Genomic DNA, 14,227 nt, shown 5'->3' with positions numbered 1-14,227 from the left:
ACTAAATGTAGATACAAAGATAGACATGCGCATTGGTTTTCTTCTCCTACCAATAACGAAGACAGAAAAAACAAAGGGTTCAGGAAGAGGGAACACTCCAACACTGACAGAAATGTAAAAAAAAAAAAAAAAGCAACCATGGAGGGAGAAGCAAGAGAGAAAGAAAGGAAGCTGCAGAGGACAGCAGATGATGTAAAGGGGGTGAGGTGGGGATTAAAATATGGAAAGGAGAAGAATTAGCTGTGGAAGCCAGTGAGACCAAGCAAATTAAGTGTGGGACAGCTGTCGGAAAAAGCTTGGATGGGGAGTGAGGAATCTTGGTTTTAATCCCCTATCTGTCAAAGCTGTCTGACCTAAGCAAGTTACCTTACTGTTCTGGAGCTAACTTTCCTCTCTATATGGTGAGGGGGTGAGCTAAGTGACTCTCTGAGGTCCACTGTAGCTTTGCCATTCTCATTCCAAAACTTAGAAGAGAATGCTAAAGCAACTCAAGACTCGTGTCTTCTGGGAAAATGTTTTTTAAATCCTTGACTAGGGGACTGTCATTATTCCTAGTGGTTATATATATATATATATATATATATATATATATGTTATTGATTGCAAAGAGGAAGGGAGAGGGGGGAAAGAGAGATAGAAAAATTAATGATGAGAGAAATCATTGATTGGCTGCCTCCTGCTTGACTCCACTGGGGATGGAGCCCACAACCCAGGCTTGTGATCGGGAATTGAACCATAGTCGCCTGGTTCATAGGTCAACACTCAACCACTGAGCCACACCAGCTGGGCCTGTAATCTTTTTTTAAGATTGCATCCAGTCCATGATCCAATCAAGTCTGTCTTAAGCTTTGGATTATATGCAGTCCAGTCTGTCCTGAGTTTGGTTAATTTTTACTTATAAATAATTATGGTGGGAAAATAGAATAATAAGCATTAATGAGTGGGAATGAGCATGCTCAGCACAAATACAATCAGAAACCAAGATAAGGATGACAACCTTAATACAGATATATAGGGAATGTGCTGCAAGTGTGCCTGGTGCAAAAACAGTCCCCACTTGGGCAACTCCATTATTTTCCAAGCCCTGGGGAGAGAGAAGCCATCACAGGCAGGCAGTGCCATCAGTAGACAGGATCTTAGGGTGGCACCAGACAAGTGCTAAGCAGCATAGATTAGTAGAAAATAAGCCACATCCATATTTAATATCCAGTGCATGTAGAGAGGCTATGCTGGTCTAAAAGGTCTCTGAAGTTGTATTTCATGGAGGATAGAAAGCTTAAAATATTTAAGTTGTAAAAAAGCTCTGATGAGTGATTCACTCATCTCTTGGTTTGCATCTCACCTCTTCTAACTTTCTCCCCCCATCTTTGTTTAATTTAAAAACAGCTCCCGTGAGCTTCTTGGGAGAGTGCCTGTGTCTTCTTCATTGTTGTATGCCCAGTATCTCCTAGAGTCCTGTCACATAGTAGCTGCTTAAAATAAATGAAGGTTGAATGAACACATAAACAAATGAAGCTACTTGAGGGTTTCTCAGAGGAAGTTATGCTCTAAAAGTGATGCTATTTTAAGGACCTACAGCAGGATCCTATAATAAGTAAAAGGGAGGGGCAGTGAGGCTTCCTCTGGACTCTGAGAATTAAAATTCCCAAGTCAACACATATTGGAAGAGAGCAGGTATTTGGAGAATTTCCTTAAAGCAAAAACAAAACAAGCAAACAAATGAAGAAAAAAGAATAGAGAATGTCTTCTGGGCCTCAAGGTGGGAAAAACAGGGCATGGCTATAGCATTCCATGTGGGAATCAACAGGGCTAAGAATGCATAAACCAACAGAACAGGAATGATTTGAATGGAAAGAGAAAAACAGGAGTCAGAGAATCAGAGATCAACTTTCTAGTGTTTACCCATGTAGGCTGGGGGCATAGATGTCCTGTCTGAAATGAGAGAGACAAGTATCCACATTAGGAATATCCTCACAATGAAAATGGATTAGTCAGGACAATGGTCCTATATTCTTTTAGCACAAATACTTGAATTCCATGGAGACTTCCTTGTAGGGAGCCGTTATGCAGACATAGCCCTTTGCTATAAATTCAGCTCCTCTAGGAAGCAGATGCTGAGATGGAGTTGGAGTACAGAGGTTTATTGTGGGGTGGGGGTGGGTAATGGCCGTGTAAGATAAAGGGGGAGGAAAGCAGGGTTGGGCAGGAAAAGTCTTCAGACCGAAATGTAGACTTGATACCTGTGAAAGGAAATGGGAAGGGAGCAGAATTGGGCAGGGAGAGCTTCAGGCTGTGCTGTGGATCTGAACCAGTTTTTACCAACTGCATAGAGAGCTCTGGACAAAGACGAGAGGAGTCCCACTTTGGGCCCACACGGCCTGTCCCTAGTACTCCCGGCTTGGACAGTATTGGCTGAGGGGTCCTTAGGGAAAACGAGGCCTCAGCTTGAACATGTGGTATACCCTGAAGGCACTGTTGCTAGATGCTGTCAGCCAAATGGCCTTCTTGAAGCTGAACAAGCTGCCACGTTATTCAAAGCTGTTTCCAAATCTCTTATTTCACGAGGCGCTTCTGGTCAGCTGGGCTTCTGGGAAGCTAACCAGGTAAAAGACAAGGCTTTGTAAAAGAAAGTATTCTTCCCTCCCCAACCAGTTATTTGTTTTCTGATTTTGAATGCAGCATTGATGTCTGGGGTGGTAGACGTCTTGTTAGCAGGAGGCCATGAGCAAACATGCTAAAGGATATAGTTCCTTGACGACAATGATAAGACTGCTTTCTCTTCTTGTTGAATAAAACATCAATACTGTTCTGGTTTAATCCATTGGTTTGTTTTCCTGTTACTTGAAATTAACTGATACACCCATTGCCTGGTTCCCATAACTTACAGCATATATATAAAAATTCCCACCTAATATATCTTATGTAAACTAGACAGTTGGCATTTTGTTTTATATATCAACCAGAAGCCCGATGCATGAAAATTCATGCACTGAAAGGGGGGGTCCCTCAGCCCAGCCTGCCCCCTTTCGTAGTCCGGGAGCCCTCAGGGGTGGGAGGCGCCCCTATCACACTTCTGCTGCTGCCACTGCTGGAAGCACAAGCCTTGGCCGGTCCTGGTTACCTGAGCCCTGGGCGGCTGGGCAGCCACCATCTGAGGCTTGCCTGCACCTCGGGCCGGCCCTGGGCGGCTGGGGGGTGAGGGAACTGGGGGACTCCGGAGGCAGGTGCGTGGAGCAGCCGGACCCACCTGGGGGCAGGCCCGGCTGTGCTGTGCACCTGCTGCCCCGGCGGGCCTGAGGGGACTGGGCACTGCCATCTTGTGGCTGTGGGCGCCACCACCTTTGAGGGTGTGGCAGTCAATTAGCATATTCCCTCCTTATTGGCTGTGGGCACCACCATCTTTGAGGGCGGGGCAGCAATTAGCATATTCCCTCCTTATTGGCTGTGGTGCTACCATCTTTGTGGCGGTGTGAGGGTCAATTAGCATATTCCCTCTTTATTATATAGGATTTCTTGTTATTTTGGTATCCACTGAGTACACTTAGAAAATAGTGTTCAAGTCTGAAAGGCTAAAGACTAAACCTGGAAAAGGATGGTGTGTATTCACTCAGTGTCCTTCCTGAGCTTGTGGTTTACAATCTTATCAAGAGGTTTTGCATTTATTCAAACGCCAGCATAAACTAAGGTTATAAGTCTTAGTTAGCAACAACATTTAAAAAAACAAAAAACACCTGACATTTGTAACCTATTTGATTGGTTTTTCTGCAGTGAAACAATGAAGCAAAGCTTGTACTTCTTAGGTGAATCTTCAGGTTTGATTAATTATAGTCGGTGGGACAATAATGAGTTCTATAGACTATGAAAGTCAATGAGCAGTGTCCAGGGAGATGACTAGTGGATGCAACCTTTTCTTATAGAAGACTATTAAACATTGTGTCAGCCTTCTTCATTAATGTACTAGCACCTATGAGCACATTTGTTAATTGTCACATTGGGAGATAGAGTCATGGGAAAAAGATACAGAATAGTTAATTTAAAAAAATGTTTTTATTATTTTTAGAGAGAGAGTAAGGGAGAGCGAGAGAGAGAAACACCCATTGGTATCTCCCATACATATTCCAAGGGGGAATGAACCTGAAACATGCCCTGACCAGAATCAAACCAGTGACCTTTTGGTGCATAGGATGATGCTCAACCAACTGAGCCACACTGTCTAGGGCCAGAATAGTTAAGCTTTAAACATGATTGAAGAAAGTATGGGTGAGCCCTACCCAGTTTGGCTCAATTGATAGAGCATCAGCCTGTGGACTGAAAGGTCCCAGGTTCGATTACAGTCAAGGGCACATGCCTGGGTTGCAGGCCTGATCCCCAGTAGGGGGCGTGCAAGAGGCAGCCAATCAATGATTCTCTATCATCATTGATGTTTCTATCTCTCTTTCCCTCTCTCTTCCTCTCTGAAATCAATAAAAATATATTTAAAAAGTATGGGTGAGAATGGAGACCACGTGGAGAATACTGTATTGCTGGGCTGCGGTAGAAGGAATTCTGGATATCTGTCCCCTCAGAGTGTGAGCCCTGGACACTTGAGAAATCTGAGGAGCAATATGAATAAGTGAAAATGGACTGTTTGGATTTTCTCATCTGTATCACTCATCATCAGCTGACACAGTGAAATTAGGATAATTTAAAGAGGATTTAATAAGAGGACGATTTTCAAAGGCGAAGCTGGGATGTAGGGAAAGCACAAGGGATAGTGTAGTGAGTCAGAGCTAGAAACAACAAAGCTGTAACCAAATTAGGCCCAAAGAGATAAAAGGAGGATATACTTAATGGAACCCCAAAGGGGAGAGCTGTGTAGAAAACTAGAGAGAGGATTTGTGACTTTGGTTCAGGGAGCATAGCTCACCTGCGGGTGGGAACCGGGGGAATAAATATGCCAACATCACACCCCTCCTTCCCTCTGGTCTCTTGAAGGGCTCCCCATTGGCCCAATCAACAGCCAGAGAGCTTCCTTGATGTGGTCCATCAATTCTGTTTCCTGGGTAGAAAACACAGTGAGAAGAGCCAAGAGCGGATCTGAAGGACAAAGAGAAGATACTCTGTCGTTTCCTTTGTTTATACTTTTGTAGAGATGATGCTGAACACCTCAAGGACTAAGACAAGGAAGAGAGGTAAGGAAACTGGGTCTGGATCATCTGAACATGGTATTACTTATTCTTCAAAATTTGAGAAGTTCTGAAAAAGACTAATAAATAAAAACCCCAGTTTTTCAAGTAAGCCTTGGATTCAGCAGGCTGTGTCAGAAGGTGCTGAGGAGGGTATTTAGAAATGTATCTTTGGTTGGTATTGAAGGAAGAAGAATTCTCATTTCACTAGTCAGGTAATTATTTTATCCAAGACATAACGTAATGGGAATATATGTGGAAATGAGCATTCAAGTGTTGAAGAAAAAGGAAAGTGGGGCCAAGTAGGAAGAAGAGGGAGAGCACTTACTGAGGGAAGCAAAGCTTTGCAAAAACCCTATTTATGACTCATTGCCCAGAACTTCGTCACATGGGTGGTGGGCACCCCGACCTGTGAGGGAATCTGGGGAAGCAAGAGTTTCTACTTGGCACATTGATGCTCTGAACCAAGTCAGATTTCTGGTAGAAAAAAGAAAGGGGAGTAAATATTGGGCCAGCAACTAGCAGCATCTACCATCTTAGAGAAAACTAAAACTCAGGGATGTGAAGGAATAAACCCCCAAATTCATAGTTATCAAGTGATGAGTCTGAGATTCAAGATCTTCTCTTTTAAAGATAAAAGCAAATGCTTTTGCCCACTTGTCTATAGAGATGTAATGGAAGGTTGGTTCTGATTTTTTACCCTACAGAAACATGTAGCATCATGAGAGACTTGGTACTTATTAGATATTTATTAGGTATTTACTAGATACTGGTTCTTATTAAAGGACTGGTATTTATTCTGTAGGTCATAGCGGCGTTGGACATATGGAAAGGAAAAACAGGATATTTTTAGGAGATGAATTAATCTCATCTGGAGTCAGAAACACTGGATATTGGTTCCAGTTTTGACACTGACTTATGACTTAGGTAAGTCACTTACTTTTCGATGTGGCATTTTCTTACTGTCTATAAAGTGGAAGTAATAATACCTTCTCAAAACTTACAGGCGATGTCAAATGTAATGACAATGTTAGCAAATGCTTTCATATCTATAGATAAAGTGTTTTAAGAAGTCCAAGAAATGTCAAAGCAGCATCTTTGACCATGGTGCTCATCAAGAACATTCCAGATAAAGGCAGACCATCACTCCTATTGAATGAAGTAACATTACCATCAAAATCTAAGTGCCCATTGATATTACTGTTAGGAACAGGCGCCACAGAGAATAACAATGCTTCCTCTTCCTCTTCTCTTTTGAAAGAATCCCCCCCCCTGCCCCCTGCCCCCCTTTTCTGAGCTCCAGGACCTGAAGGAGGCCTACAGAGAGGATCAAGTGCCGGACGCGCTGCTGCCAGGATCATTGCAGGGGGCCTCTTCTAACATATGGTGTTCTGAGGAAACGCTGTGGGATTCCAAAGCTGCCACTGCTAGTCTCATTTCAAAGAGAAAATGTGAAAAATACCAGTACAACTGGCAGCGGCTATTGTGGTACCCAAGACAGTGGGAATTGGGGCTGAAAATCAAGGGAGACGTGTGATCACAAATCTAGAGTATTTTGTTGCTGGTAGCAACCCAACTTCAAAAAAAAATATCGCAATTTGCAGGTTTTTATTATAAAAAGGTATAAATGCTTCCTTGTTCAATGCTTAAAATGAGTTAATGTATTCAGACTAGCTGCTGAGATGATCCAGAAATATAGGTTGCCTGAGCTTGAATTCTGAATTCTAACTGTGCATTTTCGGAAAGTTACTTCATCTTTCTAATCTATTTCCTCGTCTGTAAAGTAAGAGAGTAATAGAAGCTTTCTTGGGTTAGTCTTGTTAGGTAAGTTAACTCACATAAATCCATTGGCACACTACTAGTATATATTCCATAAATTCTAGCTCTTATATTAATATTTACATATAATACTTATAATATAAAAATTATGTGGCATTGTTTCTATATTCAGGGAGGTATGTCTTCTTACACGCCCACCTATCCTCTGCCATGTCAGAGGCATAATGAAAGGAGGCAGCTTGAGTAGGTTTTGAATCCTGCCGTTTCTTTTTTGTTTTAATCCTCACTTGAGGATATTTTTGCATTGCTTTTTAGAGAGAGTGGGAGAGGGAGACAGAGAGAAAGAGAAACATTGATGTGAGAGACATACATTGGTTGCCTCCTGCATGAGGTACGTGCCCTTGACCAGAATCGAACCCGGGACCCTTCAGTCTGCAGGCTGATGCTCTATCCACTGAACCAAACCAGCCAGGGCCTGCCCTGTTTCTTATAACACTACTAGAGGCCTGATGCACGAAATTCGTGCATAGTTTGGGGGTGGGGCCCCCTCAGCCCAGCCTGCACCCTCTCCAATCCGGGACCCTTCGAGGGATGTCCAACTGCTGGTTTAGGCCCAATCCCCAGGCCTCACTACCCACCACCTGCTGGCCTGGTCACCCCATGCAGCCTGCTGCTCAGTTGTTTGGTTGCCCCTCACTGCCCGCCGCCCCCCTTTACTGGCCTGGTCGCCCCCAAGTGCCCCCCTGCTGGCCAGGTTGCCCCATGCAGCCTGCTGCTCAGTCATTTGGTCACCCCTCACTAACCCCCTGCTGGCCTGGTCAGGATCGGGCCTAAACTGGCAGTCGGACATTCCCCTTACAATCTGGGACCACTGGTTCCTAACTGCTCACCTACCTGCCTGCGTGATCACCCCTAACTGCCCCCCCTGCTGGCCTGGTCACCCCCAACTTCCCCCCCCACCAGCCTAAGTCGCCCCCAACTACCCTCCCCTGCTGGCCTCGTCGCCCCTAACTGCCCCCGACCACCAGCTTGGTCGCCCCTCACTGCCCCCCTCTGCCAGCCTGGTCACCCCTTACTGCCCCCCCTACAGCCTGGTCACCCCTTACTGCCCCCCCTACAGCCTGGTCACCCCCAACTGCCCCCCTCCCCGCCAGCCTGGTTGCCCCTCACTGCCCCCCAACCTGCTGGTCTGGCCGCCCCCAACTGCCCCCTCCCGTCCCCCGTGGTCCTGGTCACCCCACGCAGCCTGCTTGTTCAGTGGTTTGGTAGTCCCTCACTAACACCCCTGCTGGCCTAGTTGTCCCATGCAGCCTGTTCAGTCGTCCATTCGGTTGCGATGGTCGCTTAGGCTTTTATTATTATAGATGCCTTTCACTCAAGTCACTTTACCTCTCTGAACCCCAGTTTCTTGTCTGTGTAACTAAAAAACGTGTCTTTCTTCTCAGACCCTTGTGTTTGGCAGCCCAGTCAGTACCAATCTTGAGGTCAACTCACAATCCCTTTATTAATTTACACAAGAAATCCATTCACATTGAACTTATCATGCTTTATTTTTTCATTCATACTTTGGATATGTAATACATAGGAAGTTATCTTACCACACAGAATACCCATAATTTCACTTGAAAAATTTCCATTAGGTTTATCTCTTCCTCCAATTCTTTCTTTCTAGTCCTCAGCCAGTCTTCCTCTTAAATTTGCCCCAATAATGCATCCGACCCCATTCTCCTTCCCTTTCCTCCTTTATTATCCAGAAGGAGGTGCTTCTTCTACAAGAAACCTGGTGCCAGTCTCTTGCTCTCTTCCTTATCACAACTGGTTTATCAAAGCAGTTCTCCTTAGAATCAATCCTCTTACCAGCTGTGAGTGTTTGCTGCTGTGCTTTTTAGAGCAGGGGTCATCCTTTTCCATTATTGTCTTGCTTCTGGGAGTTGAAGAGGAGGCTGGCTGCTCTGCGGGTACTTCCAGATCAGTCCTCTTGTTTTATTTTCTGTGTCTGTGTGTGTGTGTTTTGGTGGGTTTGTCATCTTCAGAGCCCCCAGGTGAATTCAGTGAAGGGGTTTGAGCGCCACAGCCATATCCTGGACCTCTTTGGTCACATACCCACTTCTCCTGAGTCCTTAGGGGCCCGATAATGAGACACGTGATCCACTCGGATCGTTCTCCCTTTGATCCTGATCCCATTAAAATTGTCCACGGCCAAAATGGTGCTCCTCTGGTCTTCATAGCAGAGGAAACAGAACCCTTTGGATCTCCCCGTCTTCTTGTCCCGCACCAGGTGGATGTTCACGACCTCCCCGTATTGTGAGAACACACAGATGATGTCCCCTTCGGTCAGTTCATAAGGAAGACCGCCCAGGAAGATCCAGGCGCTGTCTTTGTACTGGGAGTGCCAGGACACCTCCTGGGCCGCGCCGAGCTGGGCCTCACGGTCATTCAGCTCCTGGATCAGCTTGACTTTAGTTAAAGGGTTCATCTCCGCGGGGTGGGATTTCTTCAACAAACCTTTCTCTTCCGGAGCCGCACCCAGGCCTCGCCCAGGCCCGACAGCCCTCAACGGACGTCCAGGGGCCTGAAGCCGAAGAAAATGGCGGCAGCGGAGGGTCCCGCGGCCGCACAACACCCTCTTCTTCCTCCGCCCACTGGCTTCCGTTTCCGGGCCGGCCGGCGCGCTGCTTGCTGGGAAGGTCAGTCTGGGCTCAGTTTGCCGGGCCCACGACCATCCCGGGAACTACTTTCCCATGAAACACTGCGGCGTCGACGGGCGAAGGTGGATGCGGGGATGGGAGGTAACTGTCGCTTTTTTACTTCGTCACCGGAACCTGTAATCCTTCAGGGAGGTGGGCGTGGCAGGGCGTGGCCTCCTTCCCCACGCGTAGACACGTTGCCAGGTTTAATCCGTGACAAGCTCTGAGTTCGAATGTTAATAAATAGAGGTCCTGCGTGGGAGAGGCTCCCAGTCCAGGGGGAACAAGGGCAGGCACCGTCCTTGGGGCGCAGGTGCTTGTGGCCTGGGCCCTACACCCCAGCCTCACCGAGTCGCTGGGCACTGGCTGGGAGCGCGGTGGCCTGGCAAGGAGGCCTCCCGCTGGCAAGGAGGCCTGGCTCCAGAGATCTTCGTAAAAAGCATCCTTGCCCTGGCTGGTTTGGCTCAGCGGATGGCGCTGTGGACTGCAGGGTCCCTGGTTCAGTTCTGGTCAAGGGCAAATGCTGGGGTTGTGGGCTCCATCCCCGGTGTGGGGCGTGCAGGAGGCAGCCGATTGACGATTTTCTCTCATTATTGATGTCTCTCTCTCTCTCTCTCTCTCTCTCTCCCCCTCTCCCCTGCCTGAAATCAATAACAAATATATTGAAAAGAAAAGAAAAACACCCTGTTCGGGGTCTCTTTAAAATTCTTCTAGTTCCATTTTTGTGTTCACACTGGCCTGAAATCAATAACAAATATATTGAAAAGAAAAGAAAAACACCCTGTTCGGGGTCTCTTTAAAATTCTTCTAGTTCCATTTTTGTGTTCACACTGGCCTGAAATCAATAACAAATATATTGAAAAGAAAAGAAAAACACCCTGTTCGGGGTCTCTTTAAAATTCTTCTAGTTCCATTTTTGTGTTCACACTGGCTGCTTTTCTTGCCTAACTTTATACCACTTTCCCCTCACCTCTCTGGACCATTTATGTTTGCGTTCTGTCCCCAATCCTTAATCCATTTTTACCACGTTGCTGTAATCTCTAGTGGATATTGAATATTCTGGTTCCCCCTTTCCTTATGTCATAAGCACTTTCAGTCTACATACATGTTCTTGCTCAAAGAGGTAGGACCATGGTGACGGTTATGTGAACAGTAGATTAGGGTCATGACTATTTAAAATGGGTGGATGTGGACCAGGAACAGTAGCAACAGTAGCTAAGCCTTTATACCATTGCTCTGAATGATTTATGTGTACTGGTTGATTTATTCCTTAGTAGTAACTGCCTTATGAGGCGGTTTCATCACTTCATAAAGAAAAAAATTCTGAGGCCAGGAGGTTAAGTCAACCTTAACTTTCTCAGTCTCTCAACCTAAAACAAACAATTTCCTAAGTTGTCTTTGTGTAAATTAAACTGCCCTTACAATGGCTTTTTATAGCGCGACTATAGAGTAAATGTTTCACTTAATGCTTAATATTGTAGTTAAGGGTTAGGTATCAAACCAAATCTCTAAAATAAACCCAAACCAGACATAATGAGGTAGATGTCATTCCTACCTTGCTGAGCAGGAAACTAAATGTTTTAGGGGAACAATAGTCATTTCCTGTATCACAAAGTCCGATATGTTTACTTGTCTCTCATACACTGACTCAAATGTCACCCGTGGGTAACAGGGAGCTCCTACCATTATGCGAACGGAAGCTTTTGGTGTGGCAAGATGACTGGTTAAGTGTCATAAGCTTAGTCATGCATGTTTGCGTCAGACTAAATGACCAAATAGACATAAAAGTCATAATAATTTGGAACATACCTTCCTTTTTTAAAAAAATTATTTTGAGAGTACGTTCATTAAAGCTGGAGACAGTGAAACAAGGAAGGGCTGAGGATAGAAGCAGCAACAGGAGAGAGACTAGACGGGGGCTGGTTTGGCTCTCTAGAAACAGTGTGGGAAAGAGGTGAGCCAAGGTGAGGCTGCTGCCAGCTTACTGGAGAATCGGAGACAAGGGGGACAGATTCAGGAGGTTGGCCTGGGATGAGCTGCTGCTTCCCATTGCTCCCCTGATTGCCAGTCTTGTGGGGTCCTTTAGAATTGAGGAGAGTCATGCCTGTGGGGGATAGCAAGGGGGAAGGGAAAGGTGCTCCCCGGGGTGCCAATATCTTGCTCTTGTTTCCTCTTTATGTGGCTTAACTCCATGCAGTAGGTCTCTGGGATGTTTGAATAATAATAATAATAATAATAATAATAATAATAATAATGAAAAAAAACACAGTTAAAGGCTGCTGCTTGTCATACATGATTAACGCATGCATGTACTTAATTCTCCTATTTAATAGTAAAATCTAGGTTCACTTAACAGAATACCTGATTCAGTGAAGCAATCAGCACCTTTCACCTGATAAACTAGAATTGATGTGGAAATCTTACTCTGAGGTATTACAGCAGTTTCTACTTCCACTGACTAAGAAAGCACTCAAATACTGGCCCAATGTCAGATAAATTAATCTCAACTAATCACTCCTAGGTAGCAATCAACTTTTATAGGTGATGCGTAGAAGCTAAGTCTATTTTAAGTCTCCCTTGTAAGAGGTACTGGGATTTTTGAACCCCAGGTCGCCTTCCAAAGCCAGATGCTAGTTCTACTGCATGCAGATGTGATGGGATGTTTATGGAAACGCCTCCCTCATCCCCTGACTCACCTTACTGTTCATTGCTTTTATTCTACTTCCTTATGAAAGGGTGGTTAACACCTTGCACTTTGTTTTCCTAAATAACCCAGTTGTTTCACTCAATGACCTGTCTTCCTTCCTAGCTTGCATTTTCAACTCTTCCCACTTCAGTCCTATTAAGATTGTTCTATGTCTGCATATGGACTTCCAGTCTGTTGCCTTCTTTAATTTATCTCAATATTCCAGTTGCTGGCTCTATTCCTGGTTAGTTTGTCTTTTTTCCCAAGTAACAATCATATAGCTCTCTTTGTAATGCCTTTCTAATAAACCTCAACACAGCATGAACCGAAGTATCTACTCTGGCCTAATATTGGAAAGGTAGAACTTGGGTAAATTAATAATGACATAATAAAGAATTAGGTAACATTAATTAGGTACTTATTAAAGAATATGGTGGAATAATATGCCTTAAATTCATGAGTGACTTTGGATTCTCCCAATTGCCAAACAGCAGAGGGGAAGAAGGGGATAAGCCAGAAAAACAAAGTTTTGGGGCAATCTTAAGCTTACATTTCTCTTTAAAAACACACACAACAACACAACAAGTAACCTTTGCTTTTTTCTCACAACAATAACTTCCCCTTCACTTCAGAGATTATTAATAAGTTGGTAAAACATGCATTAATAACCACAAATTGATGTAGCATGAGTTGAAATTTGTGTTTTGACTTTATTCTCAGCAATTCTGCCATATTAAACTCACCAATTTAAGTAGCTGCCATATTCTAAGATGGGTTCCTCCCGTTGACTCCCTTCTTTCTGAATCAGTCTCTGGTATCTGTTAGAGGCTAAGTCCTGGGACTGGGTGATGAGACACAAATAGTGTCAAACTCTACAAGGTAGTTTGAGACATTAGGCTCTGAATATGAGGAAGTTCCACAACTATGCTGAGTGACTTGTCCTAATTAGGAGGGCCTGGGTGACTGTTTCTAACCAGCTCAGAAAACAGCCATGCCTCACCTTCCCTCTGGAAGACTGTATGAAGTGGAGAACAAGTATCTTCTAGTGCACTCCAACTAAAAATATTTCTCTCTGTGGTAAAGCAAATCCCTCTTAAAAGTGGCTGTATTCACACTTTCAGCCCCAAACTTCAGGCAAATTAGTAAAAGTAATCATGGGGATAAACCAGTTCACGCTGGAGCCCAGCGAGGGAGCATCTCGGTCGGACCCGGCCTCTCGGCGGGACTCTGAGGAAAACCTACCACCAGGTGGACGCCGTCTGTCATCATGGGTAAAGGAGACCCTAAAAAGCCGCGGGGCAAGATGTCCTCGTACGCCTTCTTCGTGCAAACCTGCCGGGAAGAGCACAAGAAGAAACACCCCGACTCTTCCGTCAATTTTTCTGAATTCTCCAAGAAATGTTCGGAGAGATGAAGACCATGTCTGCAAAGGAAAAGTCAGAGTTCGAAGATATGGCAAAGAGTGACAAAGCTCGCTATGACCGGGAGATGAAAAATTATGTTCTCCCCAAAGGACAAGAAAGGAAAGAAAAAAGATCCCAGTGCTCCTAAAAGGCCTCCATCTGCCTTCTTCCTGTTTTGCTCTGAACATCGCCCAAAGATCAAAAGTGAACACCCTGGTTTATCCATTGGGGATACTGCAAAAAAATTGGGTGAAATGTGGCCTGAACAATCAGCCAAAGATAAGCAACCATATGAACATAAAGCAGCTAAGCTAAAGGAGAAATATGAAAAGGATATTGCTGCATACCGTGCCAAGGGCAAAAGTGAAGTGGGAAAGAAGGGCCCTGGCAGGCCAACTGGCTCAAAGAAGAAAAACGAACCAGAAGATGAGGAGGAGGAGGAAGAGGAAGATGATGATGATGAAGAAGAGGATGAAGATGAAGAATAAAGGCTGTCCTGTAATGATG

At 44.9% G+C, this 14,227-nt stretch overlaps 1 protein-coding gene and 1 pseudogene across 1 annotated transcript; one reads left to right on the top strand and one right to left on the bottom strand.

The window, feature by feature from the left end:
• Positions 1 to 8,889: 8,889 nt before the first annotated feature.
• On the bottom strand, positions 8,890 to 9,507 carry LOC103288003 (RNA-binding motif protein, X-linked 2-like). Its single transcript, XM_054723437.1, has one exon. It carries the CDS (start codon positions 9,418 to 9,420, stop codon positions 9,040 to 9,042), a length of 381 nt encoding a protein of 126 aa, XP_054579412.1. The 5' UTR covers positions 9,421 to 9,507; the 3' UTR covers positions 8,890 to 9,039.
• A 3,975-nt stretch (positions 9,508 to 13,482) lies between these two features.
• LOC103287921 (high mobility group protein B2-like) lies at positions 13,483 to 14,227 on the top strand (annotated as a pseudogene).

The sequence above is a fragment of the Eptesicus fuscus genome, chromosome 2 (genome assembly GCF_027574615.1).
Source record: "Eptesicus fuscus isolate TK198812 chromosome 2, DD_ASM_mEF_20220401, whole genome shotgun sequence".
Lineage (NCBI taxonomy): Eukaryota > Metazoa > Chordata > Mammalia > Chiroptera > Vespertilionidae > Eptesicus > Eptesicus fuscus.
Note: the sequence above shows the minus strand (reverse complement) of the source record. Positions and strands in the feature narration are given on the sequence as shown.

Excerpts from the sequence above, each read along its gene's own strand:
- LOC103288003 (XM_054723437.1), bottom strand. The coding sequence starts at position 9,420 with ATGAACCCTTTAACTAAAGTCAAGCTGATCCAGGAGCTGAATGACCGT.